This window comes from Grampus griseus (assembly GCF_964374135.1).
Source record: "Grampus griseus genome assembly, chromosome: 11".
In the NCBI taxonomy this organism is placed as follows: domain Eukaryota; kingdom Metazoa; phylum Chordata; class Mammalia; order Artiodactyla; family Delphinidae; genus Grampus; species Grampus griseus.
Window position 1 is genome coordinate 46618441 of NC_139005.1, and position 23631 is coordinate 46642071.

Below are 23631 nucleotides of genomic sequence, written 5' to 3' on the forward strand. Positions count from 1 at the left end.
GGCTTTTCTTTTCCTACACTGCTGTTATTATTATTAGCGTAGTTTCTTAGATATTAGCATCCATGTAACATATGTGAATTATAAGGCCACTCAAAAGAACTATGCTGCGTGGGCAACAGCACTTTTTATTTTTATTGTTTTTTTGAGCAGTGATCAGCTGTGTCATAAGAAAGGCAAATCACATCCACTAATTAACTGATCATATTAATATCTTTTATTATGACACACCTAGCCACCTGTTTACCTTTAGTAGACCTTTAATAGACTGAATGTGAGTTGATTTTCCTGATGAGTGATAGACCAAAACATCTGGTGATTTTTAAAAAAAAATCCACTGATCTTTTAACTTACTTTATTTCTTCCTAGAAAATGTCCTATTGACATACAAGTTAACTGTTCTTAGTATTTCTTGTACAATGACATCACAGCTGGCTCTGTAATTAACAGCTTCCCTGTGGTTTTTCTCACCATGGTTCATAGAAAGTCCTAAGGGAAGAAGTTTCTGTGCTCGGGGTAAAAGGAAAGGCTTGGTTTTGAAAAAGGAGCTGGATTCTGCCAGATAAGAGAAAAAACATTTCAGGGTAGTATTTCTGTCATCTGTCCAGGAGCTTTTGGGGGGAAGAATATTTGTTTTAATGGTATTACAGCTCAAGCATCTAAGACAGCGCCTAGTGTAGTAGTCCCTCAAAAACTGTTGAACCAAAGATAAAATATGCACAGGGACAACTGACAGTGTTGTTACCAAATTCCAACTCTGAGCTGTATATATGTCAAAATAAAGCCACAGAGGGGCATAGGGGCTGGTCACAGGTACTGTGTGTACAAATGTTGGGAGTTGGGGGGTGGGGAGGGGACATGGCTTGAAGGGTGGGCTGGGATCAGTGTGTAAAAGGTCTTATACACTGTAACTAGGATTGAAAGTTTAGCCATCGGAGGTTTTAAACAGAAAAGTGACCCATTTAGATCTATTTTAGAAACATAATTCTGGTAACAGTGAAACAGAGAGAGAGAGAGAGACAAGGGACAAGAAGACACCACGGCAAGAGACAGATAAGGGTCTGAAGTTGGCTATGGCAATGGGATAAGGGGGAAGATATAAACAGCTTTGAGAAAATTCAGGTGGAAAACAACAGGAATGGTGATGACTGATGATTAAACAAAAAAGGGAGTGCCCCATCTGGAATCGTTTTGGGATGCAGGTGGAAAAACCAGGTAATCAGCTTGTTCTAGGACATGCTGAGTGAGCGCATGTAACACATCGAGGTAGTTCAGTTAGAATTAGATGAAATCGGTGCCAGTGACAGGCTCCCTACTAACCCATAGCATTTAACACATTGCATGATAAGAATTTATTTATGAACCCGTTTCCTGTCCCACTGGTAATTGGGACAAGCATCATTTTAATCACTTCACATCACCTATGCAAAATAAATACATAAAAAAGTTTGACAACTGACGGTGTGTTGTTACCAAATTCCAACTCTGAGCTGTAGATAGGTCAAAATAAAGCCATATGCGGGGGGCTGGGGGGGAGAAATTAGGCATTTAGGATTAACGTATACACAACTATTATATATAAAATAGATAACAAAGACCTACTGTATAGCACAGGGAACTATACTCAACATTTTGTAATAACCTATATGGGAAAAGAATCTGAAAAAGAATATATATATGTGTACATAAATACATATATGTATAACCGAATCACTTTGCTGTACACCTGAAACTAACACAACATTGTAAATCAACTATACTTCAATTAAAAAAAATTTTTTTTAAAGAGATAGCTCTAGGGCTTCCCTGGTGGCGCAGTGGTTGAGAGTCCGCCTGCCAATGCAGGGGACGCGGGTTCGTGCCCCGGTCCGGGAAGATCCCACATGCCGCGGAGCGGCTAGGCCCGTGAGCCATGGCCGCTGAGCCTGCGCGTCTGGAGCCTGTGCTCCACAACGGGAGAGGCCACGACAGTGAGAGGCCCGCATACTGCCCAAAAAAAAAAAAAAAAAAAGATAGCTCTAGATGATACGTTAAAAAGTGTGGATGTATATCTGTTATATGTAGTTTTACTCTGTACTATTATTTTTCTCCCACTCTGTAATGAGTGGGGGAAAAGAGCCATATGCAGAGATACCACAATAACCACCAAAACAGTGACAGTACTCTCAATGTATTGCCAAACAATGAAGGCACTAGGTGTTATATTCAAACGTGAATTAAGAAAAAAGTTAAACTTGTTCTTTAAAGGCCAAATCAACCATGAAACCCAATAAAGACAGGAGAAAAAAGTAGTTGTAGAAGAAATCCAAGAATGAAATTGTAACAGTCGTGAATTGCTTTGCCTTATGCTTTAAAATGTACTCTTAAAAATTCTTTAACTAAAAAAATAATTCTAATAAAAAGCTACAGGTGAATAGTAGATATAATTTCTGTGTTCATAGGTATCAATCATTGTATGGTAGGATATGGAATTCAGGATATAGAATTCAGATCCTTGATACTAAATAGAATACAAATGGGAAAAGAACTTGAAATTTTTGCAATGGTAAGAATGTATTCAATAAACTGTATACCTTTCAATCTATAATAGACTGTTATGTATGTTTTATTTTGATTGTATGCCTCAGGTAAAATCGAACATCTTTATTAAAAGACACCCTACCGGGCTTCCCTGGTGGCGCAGTGGTTGAGAGTCCGCCTGCCGATGCAGGGGACACGGGTTCGTGTCCCGGTCCGGGAAGATCCCACATGCCGTGGAGCGGCTGGGCCCGTGAGCCATGGCCGCTGAGCCTGCGCGTCCGGAGCCTGTGCTCCACACCGGGAGAGGCCACAACAGTGAGAGGCCCGCGTACAGCAAAAAAAAAAAAGAAAAAAAAAAAGACACCCTACCAGTATCACATTTCTCAAAACAAAACAAAAACCAAAAACCAAATGGCCCCAAATATTGGGATAATTCAGTATAAATATTGTGGGCAAATCCTCTTCTCTTTTAAACGAAAATACCTACTAAAGTACCTCTGAGCCATTTTAGGTCAAATCTGAAACCTCTCGAGACTGTTCAGTACTCTCTATACGTTAGTTTAAGAAATGCCCCACAGAAATGATAAGTTCCGGAAATGGGATATTTCTGGAATATTGAAGCTATTCAATTCATGAAGAAACCGTACCCCTCTCTGAAGACTTTAATAGCTTCTTTGGCAGGACATTGTGTTATTCAATGTGTTAAAAGAATGCTGTCTTTAAAAATAGTGAGTTCTAAATTATCCCATTACACAGTTCCAATCACTGCAGATTCCAAGAGCAGGAGAGACAGAGCAGGCATTTTGCAATGACATTTGGTTCTCATTCTCTTTGAAAAATACCAGGGTAGCACATCTATTGTAATATTGGTTGTAAAGTACTCCCTATCACATTAAATCAAGAGGACTAAAACTCCTCAAGTGTGTACAAATACCAAATCATCCCTTCTTTTTTCTATCAAGTTTTTAAAATGGTAACTACCATTGGCTTTATTCTGAGAAATAACTTTTGGTTTCTTTCTTTTTTTGGTTTTCTTTCTTTCTTGGTTATTTTCTAACTGAAAATAAATGGTGATGTTTCATAGAAATTTAATTTTTATAAAACGTTGCCTACCACAATTAAGGAATATTTATTCCCCAATATCTTAAAAAAAACAGGTAAGATTATACACAATAACTATCCCATCATTTAGTGTCAATAGTGGAATTGAGAGAAAATATATAAAAGTTGTGTGAACATCTATTAAGATACACTGTAAAAGAAGTCTTGTACCACAAACCACAGAAAGATCAAACTGAAAATTGTAAGCATTCTTTCTCATAAATAAGTCAAGTGATTTGATATTTATCTACATTTTTAATTAAGTCTATGTTATTTTAGGATATCTTATACTAGATTCACTTTGTTAATTCAATATGGAGTCTCAAAATTATAGATATTCTTTCCCTGCAAATTCTTTTCCTGCAAAGCTCCCACTGTTTCTCCAGACAGCTAAGATTATATGTCATCCATAAGTTTCAGCACACAAGAAAAGTAAAAGAAAAATCACGTTAATGTAGAGTGAATCTAACTTTTGAATTTCAGGTGTTAATGATTTAAACCTTTGCGCTTAAGTCCGGAAAAATTAAATCCTTTAAAAGAAGTTCCTAATCCTTGCGTAGACCCCTTATCGATGCCTGGATCACATCTGGCAATAATGAAGACAAATTAACACGATTTGGAAGATCTAGCAATATGATAACGCCAAACCATACAAAATCACTTCTCTGCTCTTAGTCACTGGTGGTCCCAGGAAGGATCAACTTCCTGTCTTGGACTCTGGTGTCTAAATTAAAGGAGGAAAATCTTACTGCAATCTGGGTTCCAGGCTTCTGGCTCACAAACAACAAAGCTCTAAACTCACTAAATAGGAAAACTTTACCCCCAACAAACCCTCTGAGAAGAATCTGCTTTTCTAATACATGCTTTTAATTTAGTTCAAAGAACTGACAATGACATAAATTCACACCTTCAACAGGTTAGTAGATTTTAAAGTTTAATGTACTATATGAACTTCTTCAGTGCTAATAAGGGAAAAAAAAGTTTCACCGTCTGAATTATTAAACTTAATGTTTGTTTCATTCAATTACTTCAAACTATGTCACTTAATTTTGGAAATGACTATATTCTTTTTTGTATGTGTATATAGGCCAGTCACGTAATGATATTTTCACCTAAATACTGCTTAAAACAAGTATTTTAAATAACTGTATACGTTTAAGTAACAGATTTGATACTCAGTTTTTAACAAGTAGAGTTGTGGTGACCAAATTAGGAAAATATTTTAATTCTTCAAGAATGTTGCAGAATAGCTTAAGCGTACCTTTTCTGTAAGAACTGCTCATTCAGGAGAAAGCCAAGCACAGCAAAGAATTCCACCAGCATCCCATTATAACCTGGAACAGAGGATGAACACCGCATCTGCTCTAGACATTTTAAATATAGAAATGCGAAATAAACCACTCTTGTTATAATCAAAGTGATGGTGGATGTGAAACTATTTGGAAAAGCACAAAGCATTAGACGACATAAAGCATTATTATAATTAAGGAAACGTGGCGTGAGCAGTGATTTCAGCAATGGTGGTTGTACGACAGTACACTGGACGACAACACATCTTTTCATTTGTAGAGTTAGAAATAAATTAATGTACCTCAGATCTCTGTAGCTCCCTGGTTTGAGTCTATATTACAACCACCCTGGGAGGTACGAAGAACAATCATGTGTTCATATTTTAACGTGCTGAATGCAATTTTCACCAACGTGAGACGTCATAATATGAAATCACTATGCCTACAATGTGTTGAAAATAATGAAGATTGTTCTCATATAGATGGGGCTTGGGATCAAAATGACACATTTATTAAATGTAATGTGCAAACTAAAATGAAGTGACCTCTATTCAAAAAACATACAAGACAGTTATTGTTTAAAATGCTTTAGTACTCATTTTCAATAAAAAGGAATCTGGCATTATAAAAATACATAAAATAGTCATGAATTTATACCATTAATTTACATAAGATATTTTCTGCATAAAGCAAAGTTATAAAATAGTAAAATAGTTTTAAAAGGTATTCTTATATGAAAGTTACTCCCAGTATAAAATTTTTATAACTTTTTGTAATTTTGGTCCATTGGTATAAATAAGACATTTTATCCTTTTAAAATTCATAGCTCCGCTTAAAAACATAGGATTCTCTCTCTTTTAAATAAAAGTCCACTTGAGGTAGTATGTTAGAACTCTTCCTTGGTCCCATTCAGTCTATGTGTCCAAGTCATAAGACTGAAAATTTGAAGTCCTGTGGTTTTCTAAGGTCTGTTTATAGGTACATGCGTGATTTTCTTGCTGAAAATCTGTCCTTTCTTTCCCATCTTCCTCTGACTCACAGTCCAAGTTCGGGGAAGAACGAGCTTTCAAGTGAAAGGTTCTTGGCTGACAATCTGATGACTGTCCAGAGCTTGAAAAGGCATCCAGGTGAGGTCTTCTCAGAGGCTTTCCAAACGTTCCTGAAAGAAAGAATCCCCTTGAGCACATGGGGCCTTTCGGAGCAATCAACAAAATGCATTTCAAATGAAGCAGCATCTTCTCCCATGAATGTGGATACCCCACGGACGTTCTACAAGTCCACATTATGGGACTCAGGTGTATGGTTGTATATCTGTGCTATGGAGAAAGACCTTACAGAATGGAGCTGAGGGCATGTGTGCCCCTCTTATACACACATCCACTGAATACAAGCAGCCCTTCTTTACCACGTCTCAGGACTTATAGTAACATTCATCACTGAGCAATGAAGTTCCCCAACAGAAGTTCTCCCGAGTCCTAGCAGTATTAATTGAGAGCCCCCAATTCTCCACAAAGCGCATTTGGATAGTAACGTACAAGTCAACTGTTCCTGAGTATAGTACATTTCTCTCAAAACAACCCGTATGTCTTGCCCTTTCTTCCTTAGTAGCAAATTATTATTCCATTGACTCAAATTATTGCCTCAGTCATGTAAAAGATATTATTTTCATTTTTTCAAAAAGGAATATGAATAATTATACCATGACAAAACATGAAATTTCTTAAAAGCTGGGTAAAGTATTTTAAAATTCTATTAAAAAAAAAAAGTTGTGGTTAATGTTTCCGTATTTCCATGCAGTGAAAAGATGATCTCAGTTCTTCCATCTCATCGTCCCCCTGCACTAGACTAAAAAATCCACAGATGAACCTCAGCGCCTGCCAGTGTCCACCAGCACTACCGAGGGCTTTAGGGCTCTGACAGTCTCCTTCGCGAGAGGTAGTCCAGCTTGGTTAATGAGCAGCTGCTGCCAGGTAGGACGCCGTCTGCCCTTTGACTGTGAGTTCAGTTATAAGCCACCAGACATCCCAAACCACAGTCATGCTGTGCACACAACTCCACCCCAAAGGCTGTTGTAGCCCAAAACCACTTTTTCCACATGACTGACAAACTGCACTAAGTCACTTCCAAAACTCTTGTCTTCCAGATGATGCCACACACAGAGTTGCCCAGAAAGTTCCTAAGGCCTAGCGCTGGATTAAATACATAATCAAGTAAAATCCGCACATCTGCCTTTGCTTTTAGAAACAAAGATACTCACTAATACAATGTCATGACAGCATCGTTAAAAAGAAAAACAAACAAAAAAAAAGACACCAAAAACTATTTTTCACCAGTCTGGCATTCAAAGCTCTCATAGCTCTCCTGCATGCAACTTGGAATGTGGGTCCTGAGTCAAGGTGTCTAATAATTTAATAAACTTACCCATGAAAGATTTACTCAAAGTAACCGATGCTGACTCTGGACTTGGACTAAAATCTGCCGAAGACTTGTTCAGACATAAGTTGTTCATTCCAGGTCCTTCGTGTTGAGAGTAAGAAGAGCTGAGTAACTTCCTCACATGGGAAGGCCATCCTGTATCACTGACACTCTGCTCGCAGGATTCTTCTGAAGGATGAGGACACGGGTAGCCCTCCTTCTTCTTTATGTAACTGGACTCAAAGTGTTCCATTAAAGCTGTTCTTGGGTCAGGACCACAACCTTTTAAATTTGGGGACAATATCCGGAGACAGAGTTAATGCTTCTGGAGGTCTCTCCAGGAAACGGAACTCAGATAAGAAAACCACATACCTGTATGATAGGCTTCAAAAGGATCTGAGCCATACACACTCCCCTTCAAATACACAGGGCCTGAGGGTCCCAAAAAGGGACAAAGGAACGGGTCTGTGGCAGCTTCCACGTCGGCTTCACTGCTGTTGTCAATGTGGCATGTCCCTTTAAAAACCACATCTTAGTCACTGAATCAATTTTGTTCAAGTACCATTCAACAGTCTCTCTCCACTTCTGACAGTTTCCATATTTATAGATGAAAAGTTTAGATAGACTATTATACAAAGGAAACACTGTAGAAATTTATGGTAGAGTTTTCTCAAAATTTATTGATGCCTACGGATTAGTAACTGCGTAAATGTGTGACATCTTACTAAAGGAGGACTTGATTAACCATTGAACTGGAGCTAACCTCGTTGCTGGCCCCACCTAGTTTCCAAGAGACACTGATCTGTGTAAGGACACTGCAGCTGAAGCAGCCATGGTCTGAACCACATGATGCCGCCAGCACTGCCTGCTTCCTCCAGAAAGTCACTGATGACCAGTATAAGGCATGGGCATTTAACCAATGACCTCTTAATGGCCAGCTCAAAGATGAGCCCGGCCAAACAAACAAAAACGTATCCATGAGTATCTGAGCTAAATGATCCAGAAATGATATGCTGGTTAGTAGCGGACACAGCAGCTGAAGGACAAGAGACATCATGAGGGTGAGAGATGCCATGATGGACCATGTACCTGGGCAGCAAGAACTGGGCACTCAGAGGGTGGGTGGTGGTCTCAGCGAGAAGCAAGTGTGCAGAATGTGACTCAGTAATGCCAGTGGCCTCTAGGGCTGCTCTGAGGGGGGCCAATCTCCAGCCCCAGCATCCAGGCAACATGGCACTACTATGCTCCAGTTCTGTCCCTTTAGACTTTTGTAAGCATCTTTTCAGTAAACCCTGCTCCAGCTGAATAAGCTTGGGCCTCTGCTCTTTGCAGCCAAATGAGTCTAACAGGGACTACAGCTTTTTTTTTTTTTTTTTCCGGAACTTATCATTTCTGTGGGGCATTTCTTAAACTAACATATAGAGAGTACTGAACAGTCTCGAGAGGTTTCAGATTTGACCTAAAATGGCTCAGAGGTACTTTAGTAGGTATTTTCGTTTAAAAGAGAAGAGGATTTGCCCACAATATTTATACTGAATTATCCCAATATTTGGGGCCATTTGGTTTTTGGTTTTTGTTTTGTTTTGAGAAATGTGATACTGGTAGGGTGTCTTTTTTTTTTTCTTTTTTTTTTCTTTTTTTTTTTGCGGTATGCGGGCCTCTCACTGTTGTGGCCTCTCCCGTTGCGGAGCACAGGCTCCGGACGCGCAGGCTCAGCGGCCATGGCTCACGGGCCCAGCCGCTCCGCGGCATGTGGGATCTTCCCGGACTGGGGCACGAACCCGTGTCCCCTGCATCAGCAGGCGGACTCTCAACCACTGCGCCACCAGGGAAGCCCGGGAGTACAGTTTTTTTGCTCAAATCTTCTATCTCTATACCCTCTATCACTGCCTTGCCAAGCACTCTGCAATTATTTGTGGAATTTTTTGTCTCACCACTGACTAAACTGTGAAACTGAAAACAAATATTCTTCCCTCCCAACTACGGAGTCCATCACAGAGCAGATATTCAATCAACACTTGTGGGAAAAGATAGTAAGATGTTTGAGAATAATGTCACTAGCTGCTAGTTACTAAGCCCTTAATATGTGTCATTTTCCGTTATCATTGTATTTAATGTTCACAACAACTTAATAGGGAAGGATCATAGCTGCCCAAGGTTACGCAGGGAATGTCAGAAGTGGGTCTTGAACCAAGCTGATGCCCTTGTATTATGCTGACTCCTTATTATTCTTTAAACAATACAGTTCTTAAAGTGAGAGTCAGTATTAGATGTCTCTAACAGAACGATTTTAAATCCTTTGACTTTTTAAGACCACACATGAAACCAGTTAATGTCATTTAAGTAAGAAGAACACCCAGGGACAAAGAACATTTACAACGTAAAGGAAGTATTACATCGCCTGGTGGAATTAAATTTTATTTAACCTACTTGTCTTCTGTTATTGCTAGAAACAAAGATTTGTCTAGTATTTAAGAGAAGGGCATAACTATTTAATTTCAGCTTTGCTAGTGATTTTGGGCCAGGGCCCTCCATATATGCGGGTATCAATTTCTTGTGAAAATTAATATTATATTTGAATTTCCACTGGGTTATTTCAAAACAACTACAGCCCACGTTCATTTTAAGCACGTACCATTACTGCCGTGTTGTGGTAAGAAAAATCCGCCTCCTGAAGAAGTGACGAACTGGTGGTGGCTTCCACTTTCTGAGGAGACGTACCCATCCTGTCTGTCAGCTAATGTTCCCTGAGATGACAAATAACTCGGGGTGTCAGCCGGCAAGTTGGTCTCATCTGGAATCAAACAACAGCATTCCATTAACCAAGAATGATCGTAAATGCCACAGGGGCTTCCCTGATGAACGGTACGTTCTGCTTGGTTTTCGGTTCAAATCACATCAGTCGACTCTTGCAAAACCTTGATGTAAGGCAAACCAGGGCTCTGCTGCTCTGGGGCACCTGAGCTGACTTTCTACTTTATGGCCTGTGGGATATTCCTCCCAAATTTCAAAAACAACAAATGCTGACAAAGGTAAAGGTAATTTTCATGGGAGCGTATCTAAGGTTTTGAATTAAGCTTGATTTCTGCCATATTCCCAACTTAGTATTATATTCACTGATGTAGAAGTTTTGCACATATAAGTCAAAGCCCCTCTCCCACCAATAACTAGAATCTTCCCTAGATGCCTGTACACACAGATGCACACATGACAAAACGAAAAACGACGGCACGGTGTGAGCCTCATGACTGAAGGGCTCTTCCTGGTCCTCCATCACCAGCTTGTGACAGGGTCAGACTGGTTTACACTGTGATTTGGATCGTCTCTCATAGCCAACAGGATATTCTGATGAGGTTTTGACAGAAAGCACTCATCTTTAACCATCAGCTTTATTCTGGGCCAGGGTGTTATTTTTAGCTAACCGTAGTTCTGCAGCTTTGAAACAAATGAGTCACCCTTGTGACACGGCCTGAGACTGTGAGACACACACTCAGAAGGAAATCACGGTGGGACCATAAGCACAGACACGACTCCTGCACCCTGTGCCAGGCTTCTGCTGACACACCTGTGTTGGTGATGCTGCAATCTTCGTTCCTCCGCCGTGTGTGGTATATGATGACCACCCACACGAGTGACGTGCCCACCACGCAGCAAACCACCGCGATGATCACGATGCCCACGGTGGCCCATCCGTCATCGTCCAGTGACGAGGCGGTCATCTGAGGGGAGTCGCAGGTGGGGGTGGGGATCACGCTGAGGCGCACGTGGCCTCTCTCGGTGCCCAGAGTATTAGACATTTCACATGTGTACTTCCCGGCGTCCCTGACATCAGAGTCCACAATGATTAGCAGCTGGTTGCCTGCTGCAAAAAAGTGCCTTTCAGTGACCACCAAAGGGCTGTCATCCTTGGTCCAGTTCAATCTGGGAGGAGGGCTCCCTCCCGCGATGCACTGCAGGACGGCCGTTTCCCCCTTGGTTACAGTTCGATCTAACAGGGGCCGCAAAAATGATGGCGTCTCTGAAATGACAAGTTATGTTTTTAATCTCCGACATGAAATTAGGGTTCGCACAGCATAAGACCTCGTGCTTAAATTTATTCAAGTGGGAGCTGAAAACTGTATTCTCCCACAACCTCACGCCCATGCTTCTTTAAGACCCTACACACGTATACAGCATCTGGGATTTCATTTTATCATTTGGCTGTCATTTACTTATAACATCAGTTAAGGATAATATTTACTATTTCCTTTCTCTCAGTCTGTCTCACTCTTGGCAAGGCTGGGGAATGGTGGAAGTGGGGCAAAGCAAAATATTTTAGACATTTTTTAGAATTAGAAAATGTATAAAAATAAATTCAAGCACAACTGTGTGTTGATGGATGAAAAAAATCAGAATGTTTACATTTTTAAAGGGAAACTTCCTAGTGCTAGATGTCCCAGCCTATATTAAAATTCTGAAAATAATTTACTTTTATTATTTGGTGTTCATAGGTTACTCTGATTTACTCTTTCAAAGATACACAAATGATTAACATGCTCACATTTTTAAAAAGCATCTGTTTAGGTAAATGATAAAAGATGAACTCAGATTTCCACAGTGGTTATGGGAGGCTGAGAAAAAAGTTAGGGCCCTTTCTATCTATTTATACACTTATTTTCTTATATTCTTTACATTGTTAAGACTTCTGGTAGAGACTGCATGACGGAAAGAGCAGAGAAAGGTGACTCCTGCAAAAGGGAAAGCATCAAAGCATTTACTTTTCCCCCTCCTCACATGGGAGGGAGCAGATTCATTTCACTGGCCACAGGCCTGAAGATGTAACACACTCGCGACTTCAAAGCTTCTGAGAAGCCATTGTCCCCTCCAGGAAAGGGCAGTGTCCTATGATCATCTCTCACCCTCTCAACTTCGGACACAACTTCTCACAGCTTCTTAGGGCCTTTGGGTGAGCTGGTATATTTAAGACTAACGTATATCACAAAATCTGAAAATATCCACTTACCGAGGACAGTCAGAGTTGCATTTGCAGAAATGCTTCCTGCACTGTTTTGAGCGGTGCAGCTATACACCCCGATGTCCTCTATCTTCACGTCCACGATAAAGAACACGTCATCCTCGGGCATTACATGCATGCGTCTCTCCCTCGCGGCCGGGAAGTCTGTGCCCCCGTCCTTCTGCCAGGCTATCTGTGGGGCCGGGTGTCCCAGGGCAGCGCACTCCAAGCGTGCCATGGCCCCAGCGCGGATGGTGAGGTCCATGGGGGTCTTGGTGAACGAAGGAAGCACTGAAATCAGAGACACAACATGGGCAATTAGCATTCTGGAGTTTGAGAGGTTCATTTTCATTCCCTTTTTGTTTTGATACTTATGAATGTCCCTGACATAGTAAGGCAGGGGTTATTTCCAACTGCAAGATGAGATGGAGTGATTAAGGTACTCCCTCAATGTTACACAGGTACAGAAATGATGGAGTCAGGATGAAACAGGTCACTTGAGCTTCAGACTGATGGTCTTTCTGCTATTTTCCAGTTGCTTTTTAGTTTCCTCAATAATTACCTGCGAGACTTTAGGCGAATGAGTTTGTCTCTTTGTTACCCTGACCACACCATCTTTTCTTTTTTTTTTAAGTCCCTCCTGGCTCTAACATTCTATGACTTTAGACATGTGTTTTGTCCCACAATTTTTTGTTCGATGTGTCAGGCCTCAGCAACCATTTATTGAATGAATGCATTAATGAATCATATTTTCTACCATGAAAGATACAAACAATTAAATGCTAAACTGTACAACTGTCTACCTGCCACACAAAGCACAGGATGAGACACTTTTATGAACAGCAGCTAAAGCTTACTGCATTTACTGAGCACTTACTCTATTCCAGGCATTCTGCTAAGTTCTTTACACAAATTATTTTATTTAACAATTATCATACCTCTATAAGGTAGGTACTATTACTCCTAACTGAAAGATGTGGAAAAGGAGGCACAGAGAGGTTAGGTAACTTGCTGAGAGTTCCACAGCTGTAAGTAGGAGTGGTAGGGTCCAAACCCAGATCTCTGAGCTAAGGGTGGTGTGCTCTCTATTGGTGGGAATGTAAATTGGTGCAGTCACTATAGAAAACAGTATGGAGGTTTCCTAAAAAACTAAAAATAGAGCTACCATATGACCCAGCAATTCCACTCCTGGGCATATATCTGGAAAAGATGAAAACTCTAATTCAAAAAGATATATGCACCCCCATGTTCATAGCAGCACTATTTACAATAGCCAGGACATGGAAGCAACCTAAGTGCCCATCAACAGATAACTGGTTTAAGAAGATGTGGTACATATACACAATGGAATATTTACTCTGCCATAGAAAAGAATGAAATATTACCATTTGCAGCAACATGGGTGGACCTAGAGAATTTCATACTAAGTGAAGTCAGACAGAGAAAGACAAATATTATCACTTATATCTGGAATCTAAAAAATAAACTAATATGTATATAAAAAACAAACAGACTCAGACACAGAAAACAAACTTACGGTTACCAAAGGGGAAAGGGAGAGATAAACTAGGAGTATGGGATTAACAGATACAAACTACTTTACATAAAATAGATAAGCAACAAGAATTCACTGTATAACACAGGGAACTATATTCAATATCTTATAATAACCTATAATGGAAAATTATCTGAAAAAAATACATATAACTGAATCATTTTGCTGTACAACTGAAACTAACACAGTATTGTAAGTCAACTATACTTCATTTTTTTTTTTCTATACTTCATTTTTAAAAAAAAGGTGATATCCTTTAACTCTATACTTCATGGCCTCCCACATCAGACCAGTACATTGTGAACTCTCACAGAGCAAAAAGTGTCTGGTTCATCTTGGTTACCCACCATGCTAAGTATGGGGTCTTCAACACAAAAACTGCTTGCTTAACCAAGACTATTAATCTTGTGGAGTGAGAAGGGTTAGGTGGAGAACTGTAAGAGCAGAGGATAGGGTTAGCAGTAAGAAAAAGAGAGGAAATGAGAAATATGTTTCTAAAACATATCTTTAAACGCAAAAGGAAAAGTCAGATCACATACTATTTACTGTGAGCTTGGCTTTGACAGAGTAGGATGAACCAAAGTGATTGGAGATGACACACTGATATCTCCCTTCACTGGTAAATTCCACACTGCGGAGCCGAAGAATGGTGGTGTACTCCATCACCTCCCCACCTTGGGCCCGGAGGTGTGCATAATTTTCCATTTCAGCATCATGCAGTAGTTCATTGTCTTTTTTCCAAGCAAAAGTCATTGGGGAATCACTGCTGCTGGCAGCTGAGCAGATAAAACTCAAATTGGAACCTTTTATTGCCGACTGTGTTTCTGGCTGAACTGTGATCTGGGGTTTAGGAAAATCATCTGTTCAAAATGGAGAGGAGGAAACAAAACAGTTTTAAGCTTGAGTCCAAATGCTACTCAGATCTGAACACCAAGAAACTCAAAACAAACAGTGGCTTAGGTTTTTACCCTCTGTGTATGTTTCACAGATGGACCAGCAGTCCCAGTGTTGAAAATAACAGACTGGGAGAGAGTTTATAAAGTAATTCATTCATTTCAACTAGAGACTGAGCCCTATTTATCCATCATTAACTGGGAGGAGACTGATATATTGGAATACAGTTTATTGCAGACCTCTTGGCTTTTTTTTTTTTTTTTTTTAACATAAATACAAGAAGAAATTGGTTAAGACACTTCCAGGCTCATGGATCATCTTGAAATGCTATTAGGAACTGCATTTTTTCCCCATGTTCTTCATAAATAAGCAGAAAAATTAAGAAATCGAACATCAATAATGATAATCAATACCACTAAAGGCAGCAAATTAACACCATTTACCAAAAATAGAACTCATTAAAAAGACCAGTCATTTTTAGGTAGAGCAGGAAAAAACAATCCTGTAGTGAAAGGAAAAGCATTTCTCAAGCTCCCTGTGAGCCCCTGGCTCCAGCCTGGAGTTTAGAGTGGACAGTCCATCAGGTCGCGGTGCCACATTGTCAGAGCTACATTATAATTACAGCTAAGCAACTCTTTCATTCCAAACAGTTATTTTTAGTTCTCTGTTACTTTTTGGAAAAGTTACCTTTTTGAACTTCAGTTTCTCAGAGATGGTCTAAACCCAGAAGGAAGCATCTTAAAGCAACCAAAATGTATTACTTGGGTGCTCTGAAAAAAATTACGTGTGTGTGTGTGTGTGTGTGTGTGTGTGTGTGTGTGTGTGTTTATGAATGGGGTATGGGGGACCCTCTGACAACTGCAATGCAGGTAATTTCCAATGCCACGCCTGCATGCTGTAATCAAGATAATTTCTTCTTCTGTGTGATTATTCTAAAATTCTCATCTGGTAAAAAATCTATGGGTACTATATAGATATGGGAAAGTGTGTGCATGCATGTGTGTGTGTGTGTGTGTGTGTGTGTCTCAAAGTAATAGAGAGTTCATATCTCGAAGACTACAGAACTGAGAAATCAAGACCATGGAAAAGGAATAGCTCAGGTCCTTACAGATGAATGCCAAATGCTTACTTAGATCCAAAAGCTACATCAGATGTTTTATTTCCAGAAACTGTTGGGACCACTTAATGCTGCAACCTAAAAAAAATATGGTTTTCTTGTACTTAGCTAAACAATCCTAGGCAAAGCAGTTTTAAATAAAATTTTAAAGGCCAACGTAGAATTAGGTTCTGCAGTATCTTAACACACATACTAAAATTCAAACAAGTTTTGATTTCATGTTCTGTACGCACATTTAGTTTTACAAAGGTCTCCATGGCAGCAAATAGTAAACGGCAGTGTAGTGCAGCAGACGTAAGACGGCACCAGAGAGAGGAAAACTTGGGTTTTTGATCCAGATCTGCTATCTGAAGTTGGGTAAGCAAATTTCTAACGCTGAGATGCTTAGATGCTAAGACAATGGACCTTACATTTATTTACAATAAACTCAAACTTTCTGTTACTTCTAATGTTTTACCCACTAATAGTAAAATTTTTAGCAGACTATAAATCACTAGCTAATAATTTTCTCTTTCTACTCACCATAAACAGCATCTGCACAGGATTTAAGTCAGTCTCTTCACTGAGCTCACAAGAGCCTCTCAACAACCCCCGGAACTGGGGAGAGCAGAGAGCAGCGCTCCCATTTCATAGATGTGAAGACTGAGATTCAGGGAATCAGAGTTAAGTAGCAGGGCTGTGACTATCCTTCAGTTCTCCCAAGATCCAACATCATTCTCTTTCTACCAAACCACTCTGATGCCAATTTTATAAATTATAGAAAAAATTTTTCCTTCCATCAGTAAAACTGTGGTCCTCAGCAAGCTACAGATCCATTCTCATCTACCTCAGCAGAAATAAGAGCTTTATTAAGGGAACATAAATTTATTGAAGTCCATTATTTGGACAAATGGGAGAAAAAAAAAAAGAAGAATGAATAAAAAAGTCAAAGGCCATAGTTCCACTCACCACACACAAAGCCATCTGGGCTAACAGCAAAAATACTTCTTCCCTTCAGCAGCTGAGGATGGGCACAACTGGCATTTACAAAGCTCTGAAAGTTGTTTTCCGCCACCCACTGTGGGAGCCATTTTAGTTGGCAATCGCACAAAAGGCTTGATGTATTTAAGTGCCTGAGGAGAGTAATTACATTCAATTTATTTTGTACGAAATGCAGATTTCTACAAGTATAAACTAAACTCAAGTAAATATTAACAAAGCAATGAATGGGGAAACCAAATACACACATTCCATGGACTAAATATTCTATAGTCCATCTTAAAATGCAAGACATGGAACTCGCACTGTTTTTTTGTTGGTGGTGGTGTTCTTACCGACCAGCAGAGACAGAAGTGCTGATAAACCAAAAATACCTTACTACTGAAAACTGGTTACTGTGATGAGGCACTGTACTGTATTGCGTCCCACAAATTTCAACCGCCAATTTGTAACAGAAAGAAAAAGAAACTCCTCTTTTCAACAAAGGGAACAAAAAACCAACTCCTCTTGCTTTCTGGTAACAAAAGTTAAGTGATGTGATGAATGTGCCAGACATTTTCTATAGATACATAATCCAGGATAATCCACCCCACGTCAGTTTCCCCCTCCATGCTTTATGTGAAACTCTTGGAAGGAAAAGAAAAGCTTACAGTTGCTGAAGTTTCTTCATTTGTGAGAATGCATTGCCTTGTAATGACATGATTGCGTTGTCGCTCAGGTCTCTGAAAAAGCAAGCAAATCAAATACATTCGAAGGAATTATGGTCACTATGTGCCTTCAGGCAAAGGGTGGGCCCACGCTGCCCACGCCATTCGCCACAAAAATACTCTCTGTGCTGAGATGCACAAATGGGGGTGACTAGAACTCATTAGGAAGCCTGGATTCAAGAACAAGGATATCTGCATCAGAGGCAGGTTCTGTTACAGTGAGAGAGATTTCATATCACCACATACAGGTTTTTTGACTCTTAAGGGCCTAAGCTGTTCTGCCATGTTATTTTATTACACTTCTTATTATTCAAATTAGTAACCATTAGTAACTTTTAAATGCACAAATAAAATTCCTCGTAATTATGCTTTTAAAAAACCATCATGTATAGAATACCTTCTATGATACGCAACCATGTTAAGTGATTTACGTTTACATATTATTACATTTAATCCTCACATCGACCCAAAAGCAGATGGTATAACTACCTTGGCTTGGCGTGAAAGGGGCAGGTAAGATTTGAACTCAATTATTTTCAATTTCCAAACCTATGCTCTCAGTCACTAGCCTATTCTGTCACACACAACTCACTCGTGGGGAGACAGGTAGGTGTTCAGACAAGAGGTTCTCACTAAAACAAACAAAACAACAAACACTTCAGGCAGGACATTTATAAAATGAGAGAATGTTCTGGGCTGGCTTTATTTTTAACTGGTGCTTATGAGCGCTCTGGATTAAAGTCCTCTCCACAGTGATTACTACTCTGTTTTCCTTTAAAAGGGTGGAGAAAAGGGATTTTGAGTGAGACAAGTGGCAACAGAAGACAGAATCGAGGTCCCAAACGTGGGCAGAGAAAGAGGCTGAGAGAGTCACGAAGGTTTAGGAAACTGAAGCAGAGGCTCATGGTCCACGGATCCACTAACTCCACTTTCCCAGAAATGAAATGGGTCAGATGACAAACCCTTTTGGCTAGTTTCCCTTTGAAAATAATTTGTTTCAGTGAGCCCAGCAATACTGGCCCACCTTTCCAGATGACGCTTTGCAGAGTTATCCCCTACAACCTGCCCTGCTACACCGTCGGCGTGGCTGGCGATCCAGAGCTCCCTGCAACCAATGAGTCATTGCGAAGACGGCAAGATGGTGGTGCACAGATTAACAGCTAAACACACGGCACCAGTGACGGTACCAAGCAAATGTGTATCTTACATGATAACTTTTGTCCAGGTTAACAGATAATACAACCTTTGGCTATAAGCATTCCTTAATAGTCAGGGTGGACACACTCTGCTGCTTCAGACTCCCACTGAACTCATACACGTGCACCCACGGTTATCAGAAGCTGGTTGGCTCTGTGCTCCTGCAGGCTTTGACTCCTATCAAGGCTGTGCTCCTAGTGCCTGAAAATATTCGAGTGCCTAAGTGTCATTTCAGAAATGTGTGCCAGGAGTTACTGGGGGCAGAAGATGTGAAGGCAAGAGCTGCTATGAGAGCAGGGGCTGCCCTGGTTTGAGCCCTGCTTCTGTCAGCTGCTAACTTACAGGTTAGTTGCAAAAGAGAGTGAGAAAAAGAATAAAGGAGGAAAAACAGGTTGTATGCTTTATAATTAAATAACAGTAACAATAAACAAAATTCTCAAAGTAGTGTTAAAACTCCTGTCACTCTCCAGGACTGGAGGGATTGTCTTTTTTGAGCGTTAAGATGTGCGTTGCCTTCTTAACTGTCCGATGGAATCAATGAACCCTCAGAGCCACTGCATCTTAACTTAAAAATTAAGATAACAGTAGCTATTAAATAGTTTTCTCGTGAGGATTAAATGAGAAAATATGAATAAGTACCTAGCATAATGCCTGATGTGCAGTAGGTGTGTGATAAATGGTAGTTTTTAAAAAAAATTAAATATACCACTGCTTGAGAGAAATAACTAAGAGAAAACCCCAAAGTGATGTATAGCAATGCCCTTAAAGGCAAAAGAAATATGCACCTGTACACTTATACTTTCATATAGATATACAGACAGGTAAGTAGGTAGGTAGGTAGACAAAGGACAAAGGATAGATGTGTATATTTTATTGTACTGAGAGGATACCAACAAAATTATGTACTAGTTTGTGTTACCTTTCATGACATATAAGTAGATAACCATTTCAGACTGCCTTTAGGGTAACTAAATTCCTGCTACTCACAGATGTTCTAATGCATCCAAACCAGTGAAGGCTTTTTTGGTAATGGATCGAATCCGGTTTCCCTGGAGTATCCTTAAAAAAAAAAAAATTATAATGGAACAGTTAGTAAAAGCCATTGTGGAGTGCAACTCTCCTGAAAAGAATTGCTTTTTAAGTCATTTGTGAATATTCTATTTTCTTCAATTAAACAAGATATCCTTAAAAAAATGTATCCGTGCCATCTATTTCAGTCATATGGTTCAGCACGGTTGCAAAGCATTCGACAGACAACCCAGCAAAAATAGGTATTCGAGAAGTTACTCTGATGGTTAAATCAAAGCAGTGATTTTTCAAAGAGGTAGAAACTTTATTCCAAGTAAAATGTCTCAGAACACTAATAAATAAAGCAGGTAATACTGGAGACTTTCTCCTTACCCACCCACCCCATGGATATCTTCATCACCCACAGAAGTTTAGGACTAAATGGAAGTCAATTTGAAGATTGCTTGCTCAAAACACAGAACTTAGCCATCTTCAAGGCCATTTCGTGGCTAAATAGAAACATGTTTTTATCCTGAATTGCTTGGAACCCACTGCAGTGTTATCACTGGTCACTGGATCGCTTCATTTAAACATTCCTGTGAGGGAAGGGCAACACTGCACGTTTCAAAATGCTGAACTTAGTGCACTAACCTTTACACAGTAGTAATCCCAAGGGTCTAAGCACTCAAAACAACTGAAAATTCTTATCTGGATACTAAAGTCAGCGGCACTAACCCAAGTGTTGAGTAAAACCACTATACCCAAGGAAGAAGATCTAATCAATACACATCTCGTATAACAGCAGTCATTTGGGGAGATGACAAAGGGTAGCAACCAGATTGAGCACCTGTTTTAAAACTTTTTAAAGATGTCAACTTGTGTGTGGAACTGAGCTCAATTAAGACAAAGTGTTTAGGGAGTTCCCTGGCGGTCCAGTGGTCAGGACTCGGCGTGGCCCCGGGGTTCAATCCCTGGTTGGGGAACTAAGATCCCGAAAGCTGCGCGGTGTAGCCAAAAAAATCCCAAAATGTTTAGGTCAGAAAGCAACGCCAATTATGAGGCAAATCATACTCACAGCCGCCTCAGTTTGTCAAGCCCAGAGAAGGCACCATTCATGTCCTCAATGGTCCAAGAAATTTCATTATTCTTCAGATCCCTGGTTCAAAAAAGGGAGAGTTACGGAAAGTGGTACCAGGTACTTAATAAAAGATACAGGCATTCTTGTTAGACATATGCTTAGAAAGCGAAGATCCCCCCCCAGGTGGCATGTGATTTGGAATAATTCCTCATAACTGCCCATATCATCTCTCTCTGCCCCTTTCAAAACAATAGAAAACTGTTTCTCTCCCTAACATAGATCTTACCTCCTGCCCTCCTCCCTCAGCAGCATTTTATACTTTTGTCCGAGATGAGGAGAGTTGATTCCGGCCCTATTAACTCCTCTATCAAGATGACTAAATTCTGAAAGACTTGAATAGTCTGAAAAATACATTAAACTTTAAAACCTCTGCTCCAACCACACAAGGAGCAGCTCGCCAAAGCACACGGCATGTCTTTCAGTCATGTAATGCTTCAAACAGTGAACACAGCAAAACTTTCTGACAGTGCAAAAATCAAAAGCCCGTTGCACAACGTTAAAATTCACATTTGAAAGATTTTTCAAAGGCCATTTAATCCAACTCCCTCTTCTTCCTCTTGGGACAGAGATCAAGTCTGGATGTAACTGGTCTGATAAACAGGCGTCTTCCTTTGCTGCACTTTGTATATCTTTTTTGCTCTGGGTAATTTTTAATCTGCATTTTTACGAAGAAAAATTAGTGGATTTGAAATTGTTTTCCTCTTGAGCGGTTACCAACTTCCTGGAGATCCTGAGAAGGCTGACTGTAATCACCAAACCAATCTGATCACTGTCCTTTTTAATCCCTTTAAGAAGCACACATGGATGAAATGGACCGATCTTAATCAAACTGATCTGGGAAAGATTAAGACACTACTTCTGAGGCTGTACACGTTTCCTTCATAACAAAGGAAATCTGCTTGGAGAAAAGCGGGCACATTTAGGAACCAATTAGGTTCATGGACGAACAGCAAAATGTGTAACTTACAAAGTCTTTAAACTGGAAAGCCCCCGGAAGGCACAATCAGCAATGTAGCTGACTTTGTTATTCCCAATGTGCAGTGTATTTAGCAAGCTTAGGCCCAGGAAGCTTGAATCATCCAACCTTGATAAGTGATTGAAAGTTAAGTCCCTGTAAAGGAAAAAGGAACCAAAAAACAAACGATAGCTTTTATTTTCCAGTTCAATGCAATGATTTGTTTAAAAAAAAGAACAGAAACAGGTAATATATATTGCCACAGTTACCCTTATTTTAAAACTCTGCCTTCTTAATAATACTCAGGTAAACATTATTTCTAATCCCAGTAATTAAAAAAAAATTCTCTTTATTTGAGAATCACCACCATGGCTTTAGCCCATGCGCCACAGAACTGAAACGGCAGAGCTGGCTTCAACTTATCACAAAACTATGACTAGGTTGCCTGTGCAAAAGGCTGTCACCTTGGAAACTTTGTTATGAAAATTTCACAGATCAGTGGTAAGAAGCTCATGCTCTGGCATGATTCCTGCTCTCAAACCTGAGGAGAATAAAAGGCAACTCACAGCTCACTGAGTTTCTGGCAGAACTCCCAGGCATCAGGGCTGATCCTGGTGATGGCATTTTGGCTGAGATGAAGTTCCTGCAGCATCAGCAGGCCGTAAAGCCAGCCTTTGGTAATCTCTGTTAGGTTGTTATGGTCCAGCTGCCTACATTTACAATAAGAGTCAAAAGCAGGATCCCAAGTTCATTATCTAGACTCTTCAAAGGGGACATATTACAACCTATTACATATTCCTATCGTTATGAGATGTGTAGCTTTTGTTACACAAAGACATCAGCAGAAAAGACTATGCTTATTAAATTCTCAGTCACATTACGTGAAACAAAACTTAATATTAAATTATAAGATTGTAAACGATGAGATTTTAACATAGGATTTCAAATAAGAGCTGCTGAATGCTCACTGAGCATTCCAAGATCATACCGCCTGAGTAGGAATTGATCACCCGCACTTACAAGATTTCCATGTTGCTCAGCCCCCAGAAAGCCCCATCCATAAGTTTTGTCACTCCATTTCTTTGCATTTTCAGAGACTTCAGAGCACCAAGCCCTTGGAACGTGAGCCCATCGACGTTTTTGATCTTGTTTCGGTTCAGTTCACTACATTGGATGTTACAGTTAGACAGTTAGCTTATATGACAAACTCTGGAAGCAGTAATAAAATGTGACATTACTGCAATATAGTTAAACCAGCCTGTGTTAAATTACATAGAATGCTTTAAATTTCTAAGCATTTTTATTGAGAAGAATTTTGATTTACTAGCAGTGAGTAAATTTCCTTCCGAAACATGTGATGTATTTTTGCGATCATCAAATTCTGACACCAGATTGCACTTCAATTTCTAAGCTGTTGTCCATTCAGGATGGAAGTAAACACATTAATATTGGTCTTTAAAGTATCCAGAATGGGAGTACTGAATATTACATTAGAACACAAGGTCTATTCAGGAGCAGGGCCGTCAAGTTTATCCTGTTCAACTGCTTACAAAAGTTGACTCCTCTGTGTCACAATTTGTACTGTGTTGAATGCTTCCTCTTTCAGGCAGTCATTCTCAACCTTGGTTGCACCCTGGAATCACCTGGGGAGTTTTAAAAAATTACTGAAGCCTGGATCTTACCCCAGAGGTTCTAATGTAATTGGTCTAGGGTGTGGCCTGGGCACTGGGATTTTGAAAAGCTCCCCAAGTATCTGTAATGTGCAGC

General features: G+C 39.9%; 1 protein-coding gene across 3 annotated transcripts in view; it reads right to left on the reverse strand.

The window, feature by feature from the left end:
* Positions 1-5529: 5529 nt before the first annotated feature.
* The window catches only part of LRIG3 (leucine rich repeats and immunoglobulin like domains 3), a gene marked incomplete at its 5' end in the record, with an annotated part of 46436 nt that continues 28334 nt past the window's right edge, over positions 5530-23631 (reverse strand). For 2 of the 3 annotated variants that reach the window (XM_082665112.1, XM_082665114.1), the window contains 14 exons: positions 5530-6066; positions 7329-7604; positions 7695-7838; positions 9958-10116; positions 10888-11340; positions 12325-12606; positions 14410-14730; positions 16830-16993; positions 17510-17581; positions 19751-19822; positions 20847-20927; positions 21877-22020; positions 22431-22574; positions 22885-23028. In XM_082665112.1, coding sequence (XP_082521238.1) covers positions 5822-6066; positions 7329-7604; positions 7695-7838; positions 9958-10116; positions 10888-11340; positions 12325-12606; positions 14410-14730; positions 16830-16993; positions 17510-17581; positions 19751-19822; positions 20847-20927; positions 21877-22020; positions 22431-22574; positions 22885-23028 — 2701 coding nt within the window. In that variant the 3' untranslated portion in view covers positions 5530-5821. The remainder of the gene's footprint in view (positions 6067-7328; positions 7605-7694; positions 7839-9957; positions 10117-10887; positions 11341-12324; positions 12607-14409; positions 14731-16829; positions 16994-17509; positions 17582-19750; positions 19823-20846; positions 20928-21876; positions 22021-22430; positions 22575-22884; positions 23029-23631) is intronic. The other variant, XM_082665113.1, reaches the window with a different exon arrangement.